A 23228-nucleotide genomic window follows, 5' to 3' on the forward strand; every position below is an offset into this window, starting at 1 on the left:
AATATTACAGAACATTATAGGTCTACTGTTGTTTTTTAGGTGACAATGGCTTAGTGGTCATGTAGAAGATAATCTTTCAATCTAGCAGTTGTATTTTTGAGTTGTATGTTGATTTTTTTTAGAGGTGAAGTGATACCTAAAACATTCACTCAGAAAGCACAGCAAAATTATATATATCATATATATATATAAAATGTATGATATATGTGAATCTGTATATATACATTTTCATGAGAGAGATACTAAATATAGGTGGAGGGTAAATAAACTTTCATTGTACCATTGTTGTACCTTTTATGTAAATTTGACATTTTTCAAATACTTGAGGAAACCTCCAAGTCAACATCTGTCTTTTGGCTACCCATTGTTAATCTCTAATTTCCATGAATTGTAGGGAAGGTGGATTGTATGTTATCTGTATTATAGAAATTATTGTAAAAAAATTTCTTCAAACCACTTTCCAATTTTTCAACAGCTATACTCTCAATATTCAGCAAAAGCATAGGGTTTCTTACCATTATTAATCTTCAGGGGGATGAGCTTTGAATAAAAAAGTTTCTTGTTTAAAACATCCTATGGAATTTTGTCCAGAATTAATTATCTGAAATGAAATATGGATGAGTGATGATAGATTTTTAAAATATGCTCATAGGGTCTTCCTTCCACATGAATTTATTTATAGTAATACTAGTAATTATCATTAAAGAATGATACAATATTTAGTAAGCAAATACTCTGTGCCAGATGCCCTTCCAAACAATCATATTTTATGTTAAATAATTTAATCTTTACCATATTGTTAGGTGGTAGAATAGTGATAATGTTAAAGGATGTGTCATGGCTAAAGGCTTTCTGACTCTCATTACATTAAGACTTTCTTGCCAATGTGAAATCTTTGATGTTGAGTAAGTTGATAGCAACGAGTAAAGGCTTTCCCACATTCCTTACATTTATGTGGCTTCACACCAGTATGAATTCTCTGATGCTGAGCAAGTCGATCGCTACGATTAAAGGCCTTACCACATTCTTTACATTCATAAGGTTTTTCACCAGTATGAATTCTCTTATGTTGAGAAAGACCTGAGATAGAACGGAAGGCCTTCTTACATTCTTTACATATATATGGTTTCAAACCAGTATGGATTGTCTGATGATAAATTAGTTGAGAATTAAGTCTAAAGGTTTTTCCACATTCCTTACATTCATAAGGTTTCTCCCCGGCATGAATTGATTGATGTGTTTTAAGGTCTCCAACACGACTGAAGGCTTTCCCACATTGTTTACATTCATATGGTTTCAAATCACTGTGAATGATCTGATGTTGAATAAGGTAAGAATGGAGCTTAAAATTCTTCCCACATTCTTTGCATTCATGGGGCTTCTCGCCAGTATGAATTCTCTGATGTTGTGTAAGTTGAGAGCCTCTACAGAAGGCCTTGCCACATTCCTTACAATCATAGAGTTTCTCGCTACTATGAATTCTCTTATGTTTAAGAAGGCTTGAGCCCCTACTAAAGGCTTTTCCACATTCCTTACATTCATGAGGCTTCTCACCAGTATGACTTCTCTGATGTTCAATAAGTAGATAACTGCGAACAAAGGCCTTTCCACATTGTTTACATTTATATGGTTTCTCACCAGAATGAATTTTCTTATGCTGATAGAGACTTGAACGATGACCAAAGGCCCTTCCACATTCCTTACAAATATAGGGTTTCACACCATGATGAATTTTCTGATGGAGACACATATGTCGGTACAACCTAAAAGTTTCCCCACATTCCTTACATTTGTAGGGTTTCAAACCAATATGAATTTTCTGATGTTCAGTAAGGTGAGAATGACGTCTAAAGGCCTTCCCACATTGCTTACATTCATAGGGTTTCACACCAGTATGAATTATCTGATGTTGAATAAGCTGTGAATAAAACCTAAAGGTCTTCTCACATCCATTACATTCAAAGGGTTTCAAATCAGTGTGATTTTTTTTATGTCTAATAAAATGCTGGAGAACTATAAAGATCTTTCCACATTCCTTACATTCATAGGGTTTTACACCACTATGGTCTCTCAGATGTTCCATAAGGTGTGAGTATTTCCTAAAGCCCTTTCTACATTCCTTACATTCATATGACTTGTCTTTAATGTGAAGTCTTTGATGTAGAGGAAGGGATATATGTTTTCTGAATATCATTTGATTAAAATATCCCATTTTAAGTTTCTGTTGTCTTTCAAATTTAGTTCTGTTCTGTGAGTCATTTCTGAAAATAAACGCCGTAAAGTTGAAGGTTTTACTTCTATTCATTGTCTCCCGATGGTATGAATTTACTTCGTAACTGCTTTTTTCTGAAGATAATTTGTTGCTCTCACTTGTGAAATCAATGTCTGAAAGAAAATGAGAGAACAAACAAATGCTATTTTTCTTGTACAAGGGGAAATATAGTAATAGTAATAATAAATTGACAAGTAAATTCCATTAGAAGTAAAAGGGTCATAAAATTCTAAAATAATGTGATGAAATTTTTTAAAGGCAAGAAGGGCTCAGAAAAAATTTAAAGCTAACATGAGAATGTAAAGTTTGTGAATAGGCAAAGGGAAAAATCAGTAGTTCTCATATTTAGTTGTGGATCAGTATTACCACAGGAATCTCTTACATATACAACCCTTTTTTTTTTTTTTTTTTTTGTGGTACGCGGGCCTCTCACTGTTGTGGCCTCTCCCGTTGCGGAGCACAGGCTCTGGACGCGCAGGCTCAGCGGCCATGGCTCACGGGCGCAGCCGCTCAGCGGCCCGGACCAGGGCACGAACCCGCGTCTCCTGCATCGGCAGGCAGACTCTCAACCACCGCGCCACCAGGGAAGCCCCAACCCTTTTTTTTTTGAGGGAGGTGAAGCAGAAAAGAATAGCTTTATTTGCTTTGCCAGGCAAATGGGACAACAACAGGCTAATGTCCTCAAAACTGTGTGTGCCAATCTGGAGGGGGGTAGTGAGAAGTTTTATAATAATGGTTCAAAGAGGGCATGATCAGCTCATGTATATACTACCCTTTAGATATCCACTGAGACTGAGTGAATCAGAACCTGTGAGTAGGTCCTGGTCATCTACATTTTTAATATTCTCTACCAGAAGGCTCTCTATGTAATATTTTCAATGGTCTGTCTTTATCTTAGAATGAAACCTAAGCGCATAACCATAAATAAGAAGACTCTGTCTTACTTGTACAAATTATTTCAAGCCCTTGACATCTTTTTCCCTATATCTGACCACACTGCATCTTTTCAGCTACTAGAACATACTGCAACTTTTCCCATTACCTGTGGCTTCACACGGATGCTTTACCTTGCAGGAATCCTCTTAGGTGACTTCTCTAAATGACTATCTCCAGGTGTTGCAGGTTACAAATTACTTCCTCAGAAAGGCTGGCTCTGCTAACTGTAAGTAAATTCATATCCTTTATTCTATATTCCAACATCTAATTCTTTGTCTTCATGATGCTTTTTTCTCATACATATTTATTGTTTCATTTGTTTTACTACTTATTTTCTTACTCTAAAGCTCAAGTATGGATTCAAAATTTCTTTCAACTACCACTGAAAAACAAGTTCTACCAAAAGGTAAGTATTAAATAGTGAACTGTAGAATAAAATAGTGAATTAAAAAAGGTAACTTGGATGAAAATCAAGGTAAGTAAGGATAAAAATCAAGGTCAGTGGAGAAGGCAACTGAGTAAAATGATGATCTAGTTTCTGAAAATTATGCAACAGTTACCAAAACTATCTCACTCTGACTCTAATCTCTCACACCTTATTGCCTCAGTAGTGGGGCCAAATTAGCCCTAGACTAAAAGCTGTTCTGGACCCAGCTTAACAGAGCTTAAAAGCAAACCATGAAAGGATCAACAGGTCCCATTTACTGAATCCCAGAACAAAGTCCCCCAATCCAGCATTATAACACAGTAAACGTTGCAATGTCTGGTACCTAATACAAAAATTATCAGGCATGGGCTTCCCTGGTGGCGCAGTGGTTGACAGTCTACCTGCTGATGCAGGGGACACGGGTTTGTGCCCCGGTCCAGGAAGATCCCACATGCCGCGGAGCGGCTGGGCCCGTGAGCCACGGCCACTGAGCCTGCACGTCCGGAGCCTGTGCTCCGCCACGGGAGAGGCCACAACAGTGAGAGGCCCGTGTACCGAAAAAAAAAAAATTATCAGGCATGCAAAATAGTAGGAAAATATAACCCTTCCTAGGAGAAAAATCAATAAAAAGAAACAGAGCATGGAGTGACACAGATAATAGAATTAGTAGACAAGGATATTTAGAGAGCTATTATAAATATACTCTGTATTTTCAAGTAGCTATTTTCTAGTCATCTCTTACTTTTCTGTAGCTTATCCTTTGTCAGAATCCACATATAAGAGGTCATGGGAAAAATTTCCCCCTAATTCTTACATGTTCAAAGTTTTGCACTTTAATGATAAATGACCCAGGCCTGAATCTTCCAATCTGTGGGAAGGCTCTTGATGACTGATGCAGTTTCTTTAGTGCTTGTGAGAATTTTCATATTTTCTATTTTTTTCTTGAGTGTTGGTTTTGTAGATTAAAATTTTCTAATAATTTATTTCATTCAATTTTTCAGTTTTTGGCATAATGTTTATCAAAATTAGCATTATATTTTCAAGGTTTCAGGATTTGTAATGAGGCCCCCTTTTTTCCTTACATAGATTCATGTTGAGAGAGTTGCACCAATTTTATTAATTCTTTGAAATAACCAAATTTATAGTTTTGACTTGCTCTTTTATATGTTCAGTTTTTATTTCATTAATTTATGTTCTTTCCTTTATTATTTCCTTTCTTCCACTTTCTTTAAGTCTGTTGTGCTCTTCCTAACTTACCAAATGGATGGTTAGCTTATTAATTGTCAGCATTTCTTCTGGAAATAAAAGATCCATTGGGAGAGTAAATTTAAAATCCAAACAGATAAGAGCCATTAAAGGAGTGATGAATTGGCCCTGAAGATCTACCACTGCTTTTCCCCTAGAGAAACTCACTGATTCTGAGCACAGTGATAAAAAAGAGGTAGTTGAGTATTACCAAACTGAAAACCAGCACTGACCCAGCTTAATATCTGCTATTCTATCAGACCCAGAGAGGAAAATGTTAAGTTCTCTCTGGTGGAAGATTCCACTATCTAGAACCTCTTCAGTTCTTTTGTACACAATGTCCAGCACGTGATCACTATTACTAGTAACTTGGAGAGGCATTACCATATGACAAATAACAAGAGGAAAAACCAGAAACAGTAGAAACAGATCCACAGATGATACCAAACAATGAAGGCATACAAGAATTCCAAAATAACTATTGACGGAAGTGTTTAAAAAACAGATGAGGGACTTCCCTGGTGGTCCAATGGTAAAGAATCCGCCTTCCAATGCAGAGGATGTGGGTTCGATACCTGGTTGGGGAACTAAGATCCCACATGCCATGGGGCAACTAATCCTGCACACCACAACTCACGTGCCTCAACAAGAGAGCCCACGTGCCGCAAACTACAGAGCCCATGCACCCTGGAGCCCACGTGACACAACTAGGAAGAGAAAACTTGCACACCACAACTAGAGAGAAGCCCGCATGCCACAACGAAGAGCCTGCACGCAACTAAGACCCGACGCAGTCAACAAAAGAAAAATAAAATAAATTAAAAAAAACAGGGACTTCTCTGGTGGTCCAGTGGTTAAGAATCTGCCTTCCAATGCAGGGGACGTGGGTTTGATCCCTGGTCGGGGATCTAAGATCCTACATGCCGAGGGGCAACTAAGCCCGCATGCTGCAACTACTGAGCCTGCTCACTCTGGAGCCCACACACCACAACTAGAGTGAAGGCTGCTCGCCTCAACGAAGAGCCTGCGTGCTGCAATGAAAGATCCCACATGCCAAAACTAAGACCCGACACAGGCAAAAATAAAATAAATAAATAAGAATAAATAAATTAAGACATAAAAAATAGTAATAAAAAGACAGTAAATAAAAGAATTGCAACAGGTAACTGGAAGTTATAAAAGACAATCAAAGTGAATTTCTAGAGAGATAAGTTCTCAAAAGATCTAATGTAGGTATAACTGGAATCCCAGAGGAGAGGAGAGAACGGTCAAGTATTGTCCAAAAACTGAACAAAGACAGTTCTGAGTAGAATCTATCAAGTCACTGAAAGCCAACATTTTCACTGCTATAACAGAAAATACTCAAAAAGATAATGATCTTGACTCATTCTACCACTGTAAAAATTACAAAGGCTCATCTGTAATAAAGAGAAAACCAGGACTCTATGTTACCTGTTCTCCATGTAGGTGGATTGGCAATTAAAATAGAATATTTATTGACATTATGAAAATATACATAATTTGACATTTGTTTCCTTTGCCAGTAGTTATGCAGAAAATTCCCAGAATTCAATCCTTTGGTCATTTAGAAAAAGCAACTGCAGGATGGATCAGAAGGAGGTAGGAAGGTAAATGAAGGACAGAGAAGATTTAGGTGCTGTCATGCTGCGGAGTAACTAAGCCCATGCGCCACAACTACTGAGCCTGTGCTCTAGAGCCCGTGAGCCACAACTACTGAGCCTGCGTGCCACAACTACTGAAGCCTGTGCACCTAGAGCCCATGCTCCACAAGAGAAGCCACCGCAATGAGAAGCCTGTGTACTGCAACGAAGAGTAGCCCCCGCTCGCCACAACTAGAGAAAGCCCGCGTGCAGCAATGAAGACCCAATGCAGCCATAAATAAATTAATTAATTTTTAAAAAAGATTTAGGTGCTGAATGAAGGTGCTTATTTCAATCTAACATAGCCCAAAATAGTCCTTTGAGAATATGGAGCAGAAATTTCGCTAGTTTCTTGGCACAGAGCATAAAATATACAGTAGAAAAAGTGGATATTCCAGATAGCAGATTCTACATTACTTCAGGCAGATGTCCTTACCCAGTGATATCAAGTTAGTATAATTCTCCAACATCACATCTCTGTACAAATTCCTCTGATCTGAGTTTAGGCATTCCCACTCCTCCTGAGAGAAGTCTATGGCAACATCACTGAATGTCAATGGCACCTGAAATGACAAATTCATGCATTATTTGTAAAAGTAGAAAAAAAATTTCAAGATGGAATATTGAGTTGCAGTATGGGGGTGATATATAAAAACAAGTAGGCTGAAATTAAAGATCATGACATGGATAGATGAGAATAAATAATAAATAAATTAGCATATCTGAAGTAGATTCCCTACCCAATCTTGAAGAATCCTGTTGGAACACAAAAAATTTCTTTAATTTTAATTTTCAAAATTTTCTTTAGGGGCCTCCCTGGTGGCGCAGTGGTTGAGAGTCCGCCTGCCGATGCAGGGGATACGGGTTCGTGCCCCGGTCTGGGAGGATCCCATATGCCGCGGAGCGGCTGGGCCCGTGAGCCATGGCCGCTGGGCCTGCGCATCCGGAGCCTGTGCTCCGCAACGGGAGAGGCCACAACAGTGAGAGGCCCGCATATCGCAAAAAGAAAAAAAAAAAAAATTTTCTTTAACCTCTCCTCCACAGTTCAGTATTATCCACCAGATGTGGTTCTCATCTTCCCTTTCTACAATCCCTTACTGAACTTCTGGTTCTTGAGTTAGAACACACTAATGTAGGGTGATCCAGAACAACACTGAATGACTCAAGCCAAGCAATCTCTCTTCCCCTACAAAATGGGCCTCAGAACCCTATTCACTTCTTAGTGATTCCTTAGCCAGAACCCCTCCTCTCTCTAGGCAGGCACCAATCCCATTTCAACCCAAACCTAAAAGCTTTTCAAAGCTGAGATCTCATCTCACACTGAGACTGAGACCATTCGAAACTAAATTCTCCCTTATCTACCTGGAAAACTATGGAGAAAGTTCTCCCTCTTCTGGTCAAATAGGACAACCATTTCTATACAATGAAACTACAAACCTAACAAGGGAAGCTAAAATACTTCCTTCAAGGTACTTCACCCCTTTACCGCTCCAACACTGCTCTCGAGAGAAGACTGAACATATAGAAGAGGAATAAATCATTTGATGAAAAACTGAAAAATCAGGTTGAAAAAAGGGAGCAAATAGGAAGGACACCATCCTTCTCTGTAAAGGCAGCAACTGTGAAACAGGCTGAGACACAGCTTTCCTAGGAAGGAGGTTTTGGGATAAAGAATGAAAATATTATCTGAATTAAAAATTGTAATATTTGGGCCTCCCTGGTGGTGCAGTGGTTGAGAGTCCGCCTGCTGATGCAGGGGACACGGGTTCGTGCCCCGGTCTGGGAAGATCCCACATGCCGTGGAGTGGCTGGGCCCATGAGCCATGGCCGCTGAGTCTGCGTGTCCGGAGCCTGTGCTCCGCAACGGGAGAGGCCACAACAGTGAAAGGTCCGCGTACCACACACACACACAAAAATTGTAATATTTCAGGAAGGAGAGACATCCACTTACCTGGCCCATGGTTTTAGAACTGCCAATCATCCTCAGAAGCTGAGTCCAGAGAAGCCAGAGCTGAGGGAGTAAAAAGAAGGCTTGAGACCCAATGTAGCTCAGAACTCCCAAAATTAAGGTAAGAGAGCCTTTCCTTTTTCTTCTTTATTCCTGTTTCTCACCATCCTTGCCCACTCTCTGCCCTCCCAAACACATAAATACATGTCAGGGGATATGAGACAGAGTCCAGACAAACTCAAACCCTTTCCTGTGTCTGGGAAACAAGCCTCACAAGCGTGGATACAGAGCAGAGGCTCTCTTGAACCAAAGCCAGATCCAGACACGCCCCTCTGGCCTATTTCTCATTCTGATCATGCCAAATGTACCCAGCTTGGGTTGTCCAGTCACACTAAGTAGATCCTCCCCAATTCAGCCCTACCTTCCAGGGTTGAGACCAGGCCATACAACACAAACTTCAACAACCTTCATGTCCTCAAAGTGGACCTGGACTCTGCCAGACAAAAGGCAGAAAACAGGGACTTCCCTGGTGGTGCAGTGGTTAAGAATCCACCGGCCAGTGCAGGGGACATGGATTCGAGCCCTGGTTTGGGAAGATCCCACAAGCCGTGGAGTAACTAAGCCCGTGAGCCACAACTACTGAGCCTGCGCTCTAGAGCCCTCGAGCCACAACTACTGAGCCCACATGCCACAACTACTGAAGCCCATGTGCCTAGAGCCCATGCTCTGCAACAAGAGAAGCCACCACAATGAGAAGCCTGCGCACCGCAATGAAGAGTAGCCCTCACTCACTGCAACTAGAGAAAGCCTGCGCGCAGCAAAGAAGACCCAACGCAGCCAAAAATAAAAATAAATAAATAAAATAAATATTTAAAAAAGGCAGAAAAGAGTAGCGACCAACCTGGAAAACTTGACCACTGTAAAACTGTCTGCCCATGTGAAGCCTGAACTTGACTCCAAGGTCCTCTGGGCTGACCAACCTGGATTTCCCTATCAGGATCCACTTTGCTTGCTGGCATGAATCACTGCCACCCAGTACCCACAAGGGAGATGTGAATTCATACTTGGTAAAGCCATACAGTAATACATAGATATTTGTAACCTTCTATGTGATAGCTGCACTATACACATTAATGTTTAATCCTGAAATGTACTTATTAACTTAATTCAACAGATGAGGAAATAAAAGCTCAAAGAAGTAAAGGTATTTTCCCATATCACAAACTATAAGTAGAAGTGATGTTTTCAATCACATTTCTATAATTATAAAGTCAACTTTTTTTTTGAACTGTTGTCTCTGACACCCAGATTTTTTGTTTCATTATATGAAACCTGAACATAAATAATTAAGACAGCACCTGTCAAAAGATTTACTAAAGAGATGTTTTAAAGCAACAAAGATGGTACAATTTTACAGGTATTCAACTGTCAGATTTTAAAAGTTGATGATACACCACATATTAGTAAGGCTGTAGGGAAAAGAGCATTCTCATGCTGTCCTATAGACCTGTGAAAACCTAGTGCAATTGAGGCATGTACGAAAAATTATGCATAAGAAGAATTTAACAATGAAAGGCCATTTCTGAGACTTCACCTAAAGGAAATAACTGTAAAATGTGCCTAGAGATGTATAAAGGAATATGATGATAGACACTAGTGAAAATGAAAAAAAAAAAAACGCTGGAGAAAAATCTAAATGTACTTAGATGGGTAGTTAATTCAATAAAGTGTATTCATTCATATAATGGAAAATGAAATAGATACTGAAAATGATCGTGCAGATCACTGGTTCTCAATAGGGGGTGATCCTGCCCCCCAGGGCACAATTGGCAATGTCTGGAGACATACTTGTTTGTCAAAATGTGTGGAGGGGTGCTACTATAACTAGTGGGTGGTGATCAGGGATGGTGCTGACCATCCTACAAGGCATAGGAAAGCCCCCCACCACAGCTAAGAATTATCTAGTCAAAAATATCAGCAGTGCTAAGGTTGAGAAACCCTGACATAGACTTATTAAAGGAAGATAACGTAATCCAGAGTCTCTATAATATATTATCGACAATGCCAGTATATGATAAAACTTACGAAAAATGCAAAGAAACAGGAAAGTTACTGATAATCAAGAGAAAAATCTCAATAGAAATAAACCCAAAGATGATCCAGACAATGGAGCTAGTAGACAAGGACTTGAAGATATTATGATTAACATGCTAAAGAAAATAGAGGAAAAGATGGACAAAATGGAATGCAAAATGGAGTATATCAATAGAGATTTAGTAGAATCAAAAAAGAGACCCACATGAACATTTTATAGTTATAAAAATATAACTCTCAAGATTTTTTTAATGTGTTGGATGGATTTAACAGCAGAAAATGGTATTAATTAACATAAAGTCAAATTAACAATAATCTTACGCAGGGAGAAAAAGAAAGAACAGAGCTGAACATAAGAGAAATACAAGGAACAGACAAAATGTGGAACTGAACACCTAAAAGAAAACAGAACGGAAAATTGATTTGAAGAAATAATGGACAAAATCATTCCAAATCTCATGAAATACCTTGATACATAAATCAAAAAGCTCAGCAAACCTAACCAGATAAAATAAGGAAATTCTAACCGAGGCACATCATGGCCAAATTGTTGAAAAACAAAATGGAAAAACATATCTTGAAAGTATGTAGTTTAAAAAAGACATCAGTTATAAATAAACAACAACAACGAAGAAAGTTCTTATCTCAACAGAAACATTAGTGGCCTGAAAAATGGAATTGTATCTTCAAAGTGCTGAAAGAAAAAACCCTGACAACTCTGAATCTTATGGCTGGAGAATATATCTTTCAGAAATGAAGGTAAAATAAAGATTTTTTTGAACAGAAGCTGAGAGAATTTCTGATCAACAGACCCACAATACAAGAAATACTAAAGGACAGCAGTCAGGCTAAAGGAAAATAATCCTAGATGGAAGCATGAATTTGCCAAAAAGCAATGAACAGCTGTGGACAAGTAAATATATGACTAATATGACTAAGCAAATGGACTGTTTAAAGGAACCAAAACTAGAATGCTTTATGAAGATTGTATTACTGGAAGAAGGAATGACAATAACAGCATAAATGGATTTAAACTATTGAAATGTTCTTATGTTATTTGGTATGTGGTTAAAAACCCTACATTTTTTTTTTCTTGGCTGTGCCATGCGGCATGCAGGACCTTAGCTCCCCAATCAGGGATTGAACCCATGCCCCCTGCATTTCGAGTGCAGAGTCTTAACCACTGGACCGCCAGGGAAGTCCCCTAAAAACCCTATTTTAAGGAAGACTGTATTAAAGATGCACCCTATATGGGGAAATATGTATACATATAGCTGATTCACTTTGTTATACAACAGAAACTAACACAACATTGTAAAGCGATTACATTCCAATAAAGATGTTAAAAAAAAGATGCATCCTATAATAGCTCAGGTAACTACTAAAAGAATTATACAAAGATGCACAACTAAAAAAGCTAAAAGAGATTAAATGGAATAATGAAAAATACCTGATTAATTCAAAAGAAGGCAGGAAAGGAGGAATAGAGAAATGAAGAATAAATGGGATAAACAGAAAACATATAGCAAGATGGCAGATTTAAACCAAACTGTATCAGTAATTGTAATAAAATGTGAATGGACTAAACATTGCAATTAAAAACTACGATTTTCAGATTAAATTAAAAACAGGATAAATTACACTGCTTATAAGAAACATACTTTAAAGACACAGATATGTTAAAAGTAAGAGTAGAAAAGTATATTAGAGAGTAATTAGAAGCACACTGGTATATTAACAGATAAATAGACTTAAATGCAAGAAGTATTATAAGTAATAGAGATATTTCCTACAATTCAACAAGAATATAACAGTTATCCTACATTCCTTATACTCCTAATAAGATAGCTTCAAAAGCAAAAGTCAACAGAATTAAAGGACAAGTTTATAATTAAATTGAGAGATTTTTTATACCCTCCATTGGTAACTGATAACAGGAAGAGAAAAAAAAATCAACAAGGCCATAGAAGGTTGAACAGGAATAACCAAAATGACCCAACTGAACATTATACTCCCAAACTACAGACTACACATTCTTTGCCTATTTTTCAGAATACTCTGGGCCATAAAGCAAGTATCTATAAACTTCAAAGGATAAATATCAAAGAATGTATATTTTGGAACTCAAAAACAGGTACTTCTCAAATGTTTCCAAATATAAAAATTCACTTGAAATAAGTACAGGTCAAAGAATAAATCATAATGGAAACTAGAACATATTTGAGGCTAAATGATAATAAAAGTATGCCATAACAAAGCTTGTGAGATGCAGTCAAACCAATGCTTACAATGACATTTTTAGTTTTAAATATATATTTTTTGTTTTTGTTTTGTTTTTACAAATGCTGCAGATAAATGCCATTCATTATCTAATCACCACTGGTAATTACTAGGTGTACTAAAGACATATTGACATAGTAAATCAATTAGTAGTGAAATTATGAAAATCCTTTGTCAAGTTACTACAATGCCAAATAAACCCATAATTTATTTTCTCCCAGTAGATAGCATGAGCATTTATAATGATTGCCCACTTATTATTTTCCTTTCTTATTACTCTTTGATCCCCTTCACCCAGACATAAATTTATGTTTTATAAAAGTAGTATGGTTAAAAACCAATGATCTACCTTTGGAAGCTAGAAAAGGAAAAGCAAATTAAGCCTACAGAAAGTAAAATATACTAAAACAAATGGCATAAAAAACCCAGATCTATAACAGGGAAAAATCAATAAAGCCAAAAGCTATTTCATTGAAGAGATAAGATTAATAAACCTCTAGCTATACTGTTCAAGAAAAAAATTGCCAATATCAGGACTATAAAAGGAGATATCACTACATATATTATAGACATTATTAAATTGATAACAGAATTTTATGAACAACTCTATGACAATAAACTTGAAAATGTAGATGAAATTTTAAAATTTCTTGAAAACACAATTCAATGAAACTGATATAAGAAATGGAAAATCTGAATATTGTTATATATATTAAAGAAATTAAATCTATATTAATTAAAGACCTTCCCATAAAATGTCAGACCCAGAGGCTTCAGTGGCAAATTCTCCAAACATTTAAGGAATTAAAAATGCCAATCAGGGCTTCCCTGGTGGCGCAGTGGTTGAGAGTCCGCCTGCCGATGCAAGGGACATGAGTTCGTGCCCTGGTCCGGGAAGATCCCACATGCCGCGGAGCAGCTGGGCCCGTCAGCCATGGCTGCTGAGCCTGCGCGTCCGGAGTCTGTGCTCCGCAATGGGAGAGGCCACAACAGTGAGAGGCCCACGTACAGCAAAAAAAAAAAAAAAAAAAAAAAAAAAAAAATGCCAATCAAACTCAATATCTTCTAGAAAACATAAAAATGGACCATGTCATGAGGCCCTCATAATTGTGATATCAAAACCTGACAATGACATTACAAGAAAGGAAAACTACAATATATCTCTCTCATGAACACAGATGCAAGTATATTAAATATTAGCAAGGAGAGGCCAGTGATATATATGACCAAGAGATTTATTCTCAAAATGCAAAGTCACTTTATTTTTAAAAAGCAATCAATGTACTCTTCAAACTTTAAAGAATAAAGGAGAAAAACCATTCAATCATTTCATTACATGCAGAAAAACCATTTGATAATATTCAACATCAGTTCATGATAAAAATTCTCAGCAAACTAGGAATAGAACTTCTTTAATTTGATAAAGGGGATCTACAGAATAAAACTGAGAGGTAAAATATGGACTACTGTCTTGAGTTCAGGAATAAGGCAAGGGTCTCCACTTTTACCACTTCCATTTAACTTTGTATTTGAAGACCTATCCAATACCATAAAAGAAAAAAGTGAAAGGTATGAAGATTGGAAGGGAAGAGGTAAATCCATATTTATTTGCAGATAACATGATTTTGTACAGAGAAAAAAATTTTCAATCCTACAGACTATTAGAATACATGAATTTATTAGAAAGTTTGTTGACTAAAAGGTCACAGTATAAAACAAACAATTATATTAAAGCAAAGCTATTGAAAAATGAGATTTAAAAAATCCCAACAGTTCATAAAAAACATGAAAAATATAAAACACTCTGGAATGAATCTAACAAAAGAGGTGCAAGACTTTCAGACTGAAAACAACAAAACATTAAGGAAAGAAGTTAAAGAAGAATTAAATAAATGGAAACATATTTCATGTTCATGAATTGGAAGAATCTATTTTAAGATGACCAATTCTCTCTAAATTGATCTACTGATTCAATGCATCTCTAAACAATATCAGCAGCTTTTTTTAAGAACATTAAGAAAATCATTCTAAAATTATATGGAAATGCTAAGAATCCAGAACAGTCAGGGCAATTTTGAAGAACAAAGTTGTCGAATGTACATTACCAGATATCAAGACATAATATAAAGCTACTATAATTAAAACAGCGGGACTGACACAGGATTGACAAACAGACTAACAGAATAGACAGTCCAGAAAGAGCCCTGTACATATATATATATTTTTTAACAATAAAAGTCTGACTTAGAGCAGAAAGGATAGTCTTTTCAACAAATGGTGCCTGAGCAATTGGCCATCTGTGTGGAAAAAATGGTTTTGACCCTGATCCCACCACATATACAGATGTAAATTCAAGATGGATCATAGGCCTAAATGTGAAAGCTAAAGCAATAAATTTTCTGTAAGAAGAAACAGGAAAATATCTTCATGATCTTGGGGTAGGCAAAATTTTCTCTCTTTTTTTTGGTTTAATTTTTATTTCCACTTATTTTAGACTTAGAGAAAAGTTGCAAGAGTAGTACAGTTTCCTATATACTGCTCAAACTAATTTGAACATCTTACATAGGACAATGGTCAAAACCAGGACACTAACATTGGTACAGTACTACAAATGGCATATCTTATTCAAATATCACCAGTTTTTCCCGCTAATGTCATTTGTCTTTTCCAGGATCCTATACATGATCCCACACTACATTGAGCTGTTATTTCTCCTCAGTCTCTTCCAATCTCCACAGTCTTTCTTATGGTAATAGTTTTCAATTGCCGCCATAACAAATTACCACAAATTTAGCTTAAAACAACACACATTTATTATCTCACAGTTTCTGTGAACTTGGAGTCTGGACACAGTTTCGATGAATGGTCTCCTCATGCTGGTCTTATAAGCTGCAGACAAGGTATCAGCTGGGCTGATTATTCAGAGGCTGAAGTGGGGAAGAATCCACTTTCAATTTCATTCAGATTGTTGGCAGAATTCATACCCTTGCGGCTGGATGACTGAGGGCCTCAACTTTTTGCTGGCTGTCAGCTGGAGAATGACCTCAGGTCCTAGAGGCTGCCTGCAGTTTCTTGCAAGGGCTTGTCCAACACTGCCTTACTTCATCAAGCCCACGAGTAGAGTCTCTAGCTCCAGTCTGCTATGATGGAGTCTTTTTTTGTTTTGTTTTTGGTTTTTTTTGGCCGTGCCTCGCAGCACATGGGATCTTAGTTCCCTGACCAGGGATCAAACCCACGTCCCCCTGCAGTTTAAGTGCAGAGTCTTAACCACTGAACCACCAGGAAAGTCCCTATGATGGAGTCTTATGTGACACAATGTAACCATAGTAGCGACATCCCATTACTTTTGCCATATAAAGTAACCTAATTACAGGACAGACATCCCCTCACCAATTTTCTATTGGTTAGAAACAAGTCACAGGTCCTGCTTGCACTCCAATGGAGGGGGATTATACAATGGCATAGACACCAGCAGGCAGGAATCATGGCGGTCACCCTAAAGTCTGTCTATCACACCTAATTCATGACCTCTTCACTTTGGAGGAGTACCAATCATTTAAGTTATCAAACGTTCCCCCCACTTGGTTTGTCTGATGTTTCACAATTGGAATGAGGCTCTGCATTTTTGGCAGTACCACAGTGATGCTCTGTCCTTCTCATTGCATGATATGAAAGGGCTCATGATGTCAATACTTTATCACTGATGATGTTAACCTTGATCACTTGGTGAAACTGCTTTCTGATGTGTTTCCCCACTAGAAAGGTACTACCTTTCCCTCTGTTGTTAATAAATATCGTGGGTGATGGGGAATCCTTTGACACTATGCAAACCCTTTTTCTCTTCAAACTTTCACCCTCTAGTTTTAGCATCTACCAGTGGATCTCGTCTAAAACAACGATTACTGTGGTGTTTGCCTAATGGCCATTTTCCATGTCCCTCTTTCCTTCTACATTTAACTGGAATTCTACCATAAGGAAGATCTGTCCCTTCTTCCCCAGGAAAAGATGTTTTAAACAGAACAAAAATGCAATAGCCATAAAAGAAAAAGATTGCTAAATGAGCTCAGTTAAAATTAAGAATATCTCTTCATTATAAGATATCATTAAGAAAGTGAATAAGAAGTTACAGGCTAACAGGAGATATTCCCTTTCTCTGTCTGTCTCTGTCTCTCTCTTTCTACACACACACACACACACACACACACACACACAAAGGACTTGTATTCAAAATATATCTAAAATTCCTACAAATCAATAGGAAAAGCAACAAAAGCCAGGCTAACAAATGGACAAAAGATTTGAATAGACAGTTCATCAGAGTCTGTCAAAATGGGCAGTATCATATGAAAAGATGCTCACATTTTTTATCAGAAAAATACAAATTAAAATCACAATGAGATACTCCTACTCATGCAACAGAATGGTTAAATTTAAAATGACTGACAATATCAAGTGTTGGCCAGTTTGAGAAGTAATTAGACCTTGCATACATTGCAGTAGGAGTGTAAATTAAGCTAACCACTTCCACCCCCAGGTATATTCCCAGGAAAAACAAGAACATGTGTCCACAAAAAGACTTGTACAAGAATTTTCATAGAAGGTTTATTCATAATAGTCAAATACTGGAAACAACTCATCATCATAAGAATGAATAAACAAATTGTGGTAAGGTCATACAATGGAATACTACACAACACTTGGGTTGGTTGATTCACAAAACAACACGTATGAATCTCAAAAGTTCAGTTTTGGACAAAAAGCAGCAGAGACAAGAGATACCATTTATATGAAGTTCAAGAACAGGCAAATCTCTTCTTGAGTGATAGAAGTCAGTATAATGTTTACTTCTTGTGGGGGAGGGTTCGTTCTAACTGGGACAGGACGCAAGCACATCTTCCAAGAGGGGACAGAAATGTTCTATTTCTTGATTTGGGTGGTGTTTTCAAATGTAAAGATTCATTAAGCTATATGCACAGCTAAGATATGTATACTTTATTATATATATTTCCATGAAAAAATGATAGACCTTTATTTGATGATAATGGGTAAAACCATTATATTTCAAAATGTTACCCTATTATGACAAGTAAAATAACATGTACGAATATATGCATGTGCATTGAGGGATGGATAAAAAAATTTGGAGTAAAATGTTTACAGTAGTCTCTTCATTTTGAGCTTTTCTGTACTTTCTGAATTACTGTATGAGAATGTATTACTTCTATAATAAAAATTATAATAGAGCTAATCACTCTCTTTGAGATTGGAGGGTGAAATAAAAGATGAATATGGTGATATTTGGGGTATGATGATGAGGCCTTTTTTTCCTCCAAGGGCTTAAAGTCTTTGAGTTGATTGTCTCATACTGGAATATCAAGGTTCTGTGTCATCAGTCATGAACTTTGATATTCCATAGTTTTCCCTTTTCTGGATTCCCCTGACTCACCTGGACAAATCCTCTTGTCACTACACTCTCCACCTACTAGGCCTGGACTCCTTGTTCCAATTCAGGAATTACACCTGGCTTGGAAACAGAAAAACCTGCACATAAAAGAAATGGAACTTAGGCATGCTGCAGCTCTCAACAAATCCAGATACAGTCCTACGGTGAAGGGGCAGGGAAGTCCAGCATAAGAAAGGCCAAAGGAAAGCCATTCAAGGAACCAGGATGATGATGCCTCAAGGAAAATAGAGTCAAACAGTCATTTAAATCTCAAATCCCTTGGAAATTCAAACACTTCAACCTCCCTAGAGGGTCTCATTAAGGGAAGAAAAAAGCCCCAGAGATCATATTTTGAATTTAAAGATTTGATCATAAAGACTCTGCTTCTGGGCTTCCCTGGTGGCGCAGTGGTTGAGAGTCCGCCTGCCAATGGAGGGGACACGGGTTCATGCCCCGGTCCGGGAAGATCCCACATGCTGCGGAGCTGCTGGGCCCGTGAGCCATGGCCGCTGAGCCTGCGCGTCCGGAGCCTGTGCTCCGCAATGGGAGAGGCCACACTAGTGAGAGGCCCGTGTACCGCAAAAAAAAAAAAGACTCTGCTTCTATGATTTTTCAGTATCACATCCTTATACAAGTTCTTCTGAGACAGTACAGTTATCAGTAGAGGCTGTTGCCACATTCCCAAACATCACTAACCCTGAAATGACAAAGCCCTAAGTTCCCATATGACCTGAGAAATTGGAAGAAATGAAGTTGATCAAGATATATAAGTGGTACAGCATGGAGAGCAGGCGTGTTCAGCATTCTAAACTCAGCAACAGCCGATGTGTCCATGTAATGAAATATTAAACAGTCATTAAATGCTAAGTTTGAGAAACTGTTAAGGGAATGAAAATATTCAAAATATCATGTCAGTAAAAAAAATTAGGTTACAAAGACCAAAAGCTCAATTAAAAAGTGGGCAAAGAATCTGAACTGACGTTTCTCCAAAGAAGACATACAAGTGGACGGTAAGTATGTGAAAAGACCCTCAATATCATAAGCCAACAGGGAAATGCAAATCAAAACCACAAGACCCACTTCATACCCACTAGGATGGCTATAATAAAAAGGACAGATAATAACAGGTGTTGGTGAAAATGTGGAGAAATTGGAACCCTCACACGTGGCTGTTGGGAATGTAAAATGGTACAGACATTTTGGAAAACAATCTGACAGTTCCTCAAAATAGTTACCATGTGACCCAGCAATTCCACTCCTAAATGTATACCTAAGTGAAACAAAAATATATGTCTACACAAAAACCTGTACACAAATGCTCCTGTCAGCATTATTCATAATAGCTAAGAAGTAGAAACAACTCAAATGTCCATCAACTGATGAATGGATAAATAAAATATGGTATATCCATACAATGGAATATTATTCAGCCTTAAAAAAGAAGAAACTTCCGACACATGCTACAACATGGATGAATCTATGTGAATCACAGTGAAAACACTATGGTAACTCAAAGAAGCTGGTCACAGACCACATATTGTGTGATTCTAGCTCTACAAAACGTCCAGAGGGGCAAATTAATAGAGACAGAAGGTAGGAAAATGGTTGACCATGGCTGGGGAGGTTGCAGGAAATGGGGAGTGACTGCTGGTGGGAACAGGGTTTCTCTTTAGGGTGATGAAAATGTCCTAAAGTTGACTGTGGTTGATGGTTTCACAAGCCTGTGAATATATTAAATGGATAAAATTGTACACTTCAAGTAGCTGAATGGTGTGGTATGTGAATTGCACCTCAATAACACTGTTAAAAAATTAGGTTACGAAAAAAAAAAAAATTAGGTTACGAATGCACAAAATCATACAAATACAAAATACGATTATATTTATAAAAATATATATACTTATCAATATATATAGAAAAAGTGACAGACATCAATAAATAGAAAAAATATATAAATGTATGTACCTATTTATTAACATTGCTTATTTGTGTGTCATAGCCCTGGTTTTCTTCCTTTTCCTAAATGTATATTTCAGAAAATTTTAAACAATAGCCATTCCTTAATTTCACACACATACACACACACACACACACACAGATATGTTTATTTTTTAAAGGAGCAACCTCTTCTCCAAACAGGTGGAAAAAAATCTCACCTCTTCCTCCCCCCCTTTAATATCCCTGAACCTGAAGATAAAGCCTAGTACACTCCATAACAAAGCTTCTCAAAATTTTACCTCTGGGAACTTATCAGAAATGCAGATTCTCAGCTCCATCCCAGACCCACTGAATTAGAAATTCTGAGGCTGGGGCCCAGCAAACTGTATTTGAACAAGCCCTGCAGGTGATTCTGATGCAGCTTACATTTGAGAACCAATGCTGTTCTAAAAACAGTTCCTGTGTTTTTACTGAAAGGTTTTACTTCATTTCCATCAGTTCCCAGTACTTGAACCAACCCTAATTTGTTTGTCTATAGAAATGTATGTCTGTGTAAACTGGAGGCTATGATGTTTTGTATACATTAATGGTAGTCTCAGTGCTGCTTCCTATTATGTATTCCTGATTGATAGATTTATTTTGCTTCTGAACCTGTCCTCCTAGCTAAGATGTCCTGCAAACAGCGGGTGAGACATCTTGTCGCATTTACTGTCACTATGCATTTAACATCACTAGAATAAAAACGCTAAGGTGTAAAATCCATTTTTCTTCACAGAGTTCTAATAATTTGGTCATATTCTGGCAGTGCTGCTATAAACAAAATGATGTCTCTTCCTATCAACTCCTGAGGCAGGTCACCTGAATTTCTCTAGTCGCATTTCAGATCCTCTATCTTACTTATTCCTCTCCTGATTTCATGTCTTTTTTTTTTGAATTTTATTTATTTTTTATACAGCAGGTTCTTATTAGTTATCTGTTTTATACACATTAGTGTATATATGTCAATCCCAATCTCCCAATTCATCCCACCCCCATTTCCCCCCCCTTGACGTCCATACATTTGTTCTCTACATCTGTGTCTCTATTTCTGCCTTGCAAACCAGTTCATCTGTACCATTTTTCTTGATTCCACATATATGCATTAATATATGATACTTGTTTTTCCTCTTTCTGACTTACTTCACTCTGTATGACAGTCTCTAGGTCCATTGATTTCATTTCTTTACTGGATAACAAGTCATTTGAGGATAGCAACTATATCTTCTTGTCATTGTGTTCCAATGAGTACAAGCATAAATATCTGGTATTTGACTCAAATTTCAAAACCAGAAATTTATCCTTAGGTTATGACTATAATAGGACATAAAGATCTATGCATAATGATGTTCATTATAGACTAATTTAATTTTTAGTCAAAAATAGAAATATAATAGCTAACAGTAGGCCACAGGTTAAATACATTATGGAGAGAAGGGCTTGGGGACCCTGACTGGGTGATTCCTCTGCATGGCCCTATGATTTACGGATATGTCAGTACCAGGCAGGACATTTCAGCTGAAGGAAAAGAAGGATTACATGCCTTTAAAATTAAAGTGTGTTTTATGAGTAATGAGGAAACACCAACTCACCTGAACTTAAACTTGTAGTTGTGTAACAAAAATTCTTTCCTCTCTCAGGATCCTTTTTTATTCCGAGACAGGCAGCACTGGGAAAAGAGAAGGCAATCATGAGACATCAGGATTTTCTCAGAGAGCACATTCATTTACAAAATACCCTCCCTCCATGACCATACCCCTTTACCCAGTCCACCACAAAAAACCAAATGGGAGTAGGAAGGAGACTGGGACAGCATTGACCTTTCCCAGTATGAGAGAGGCCCCGTCACTGATGTCTAGGGTGGAATCTGTCTAATTCACAGCAGGTTCCTGGGGCCAGAGTTTTGGAAATGCTGTGGTTGTGAAACATAGCTGGCCCCTCGGAACTTTCTAAGGGGACCCTCCCAGGAGGGAATCCTACTCCTGGGACCTTATCAGATCTTCCCAGATGCCTGTCTTGGGGCCGCATCCAGCTTCAGAAAATCTCATCTCATGATTGAGTCTGTGTCTTCTTGCTGGGACCCTCCATTCTTCCATTCTAAAGCTCAGAATCTGGCTTCCCTCCTTTATCTGCGCCAGACCCCAAGTGGCTGTGAGGGGAGAGGGCTGAGGAATCAGCGAAGTCTAGAGCCAAGAGTTCCAGTGACAACCCACATGGCCACACAACTCTCGCTCATCCATAAGCCACGCAGTTAAATAAGCACAATCGCCCAGTTAAATAATGACACGCAAACATCGTCACGGAGACACGTCTACACCTACACACACACACACACACACACACACACAAATATCTCAATAGGCATACAAATCTTCTCTGCTGCTCACGCAGACACGAGCCTGAGACTCGAGGCCCGACACGCCGCGTCCGCGCCCCGAGCGTCCTTTCCTTGAGCGCCTGTCACCCCCACCCGGGGTTCCAGTCCAGCTGCAGTGAGAGACTATGGAAGCTTCCGCCGATTTTTATCTTTGGATACGATCTACTCACCACGTAGGGACCACAGCTGCTCGGCCACCGGAAGAGGACCCAGGGACCGAGGCTGATGCGAACCCGGTGGCTTCTGGGAAATGCAGTCCATCCGGAACCGTCCTGGCGCCGGGAGTGCGCGGTGTTCCGAGTGCGCAGGCGCAGACGTGTGTCGGCGCGCGGCGGAGGTTGACCCGACCTCGGGAGGACTGTGGCTTCAGGTCGACCTGCGTACGTGGAAAAGGCGAGTGGAATACGAGTCCAGACTGTAGCAGGCCGAGCAGGCGCTTGGGGACTTCAGAGCCTCAGACCTGCGTGCAGCAGGAGGAAGAGTAGGTGGTGGGCTCTTGGGTACGGTGGTTACCTACGTGTGAGCCGTGAAGACAGGACTTTAGTTTTTCACCCTCCGCCCAGGTAGCATC

General features: G+C 38.4%; 1 protein-coding gene and 1 long non-coding RNA gene across 7 annotated transcripts in view; one reads left to right on the plus strand and one right to left on the minus strand.

The window, feature by feature from the left end:
* Positions 1–21991, plus strand: part of LOC309794328 (zinc finger protein 283-like) — a 58456-nt gene extending 36465 nt beyond the window's left edge. Inside the window, exons 5-7 of one of the 4 annotated variants that reach the window (XM_082605665.1) lie at positions 3347–3434; positions 3556–3614; positions 21944–21991. In XM_082605665.1, the coding sequence (XP_082461791.1) occupies positions 3347–3375 (29 nt within the window). In that variant the 3' untranslated portion in view covers positions 3376–3434; positions 3556–3614; positions 21944–21991. Of the gene's footprint in view, positions 1–3346; positions 3435–3555; positions 3615–6424; positions 6759–8471; positions 8720–18349; positions 18434–21943 lie in introns of those variants that run through there. The other 3 variants (XM_082605667.1, XM_082605668.1, XM_082605666.1) reach the window with 3 other exon arrangements.
* Positions 1–22868, minus strand: LOC309794330. 3 transcript variants are annotated; one of them, XR_014292030.1, is made up of 6 exons: positions 22828–22868; positions 21873–21949; positions 18310–20027; positions 8493–8552; positions 6978–7104; positions 1–2385 (listed from the first exon to the last, which is right to left on the minus strand). It is a non-coding gene; the product is annotated as an uncharacterized lncRNA (long non-coding RNA). The 3 variants fall into 3 exon arrangements; XR_014292031.1 differs by lacking the exon at positions 22828–22868 and adding an exon at positions 22648–22729; XR_014292032.1 differs by lacking the exons at positions 18310–20027; positions 22828–22868 and having other exon boundaries at positions 21873–21945.
* Positions 22869–23228: the final 360 nt, after the last annotated feature.

The sequence above is a fragment of the Mesoplodon mirus genome, assembly GCF_964341445.2.
Source record: "Mesoplodon mirus genome assembly, chromosome: 19".
NCBI classification, from domain to species: domain Eukaryota; kingdom Metazoa; phylum Chordata; class Mammalia; order Artiodactyla; family Ziphiidae; genus Mesoplodon; species Mesoplodon mirus.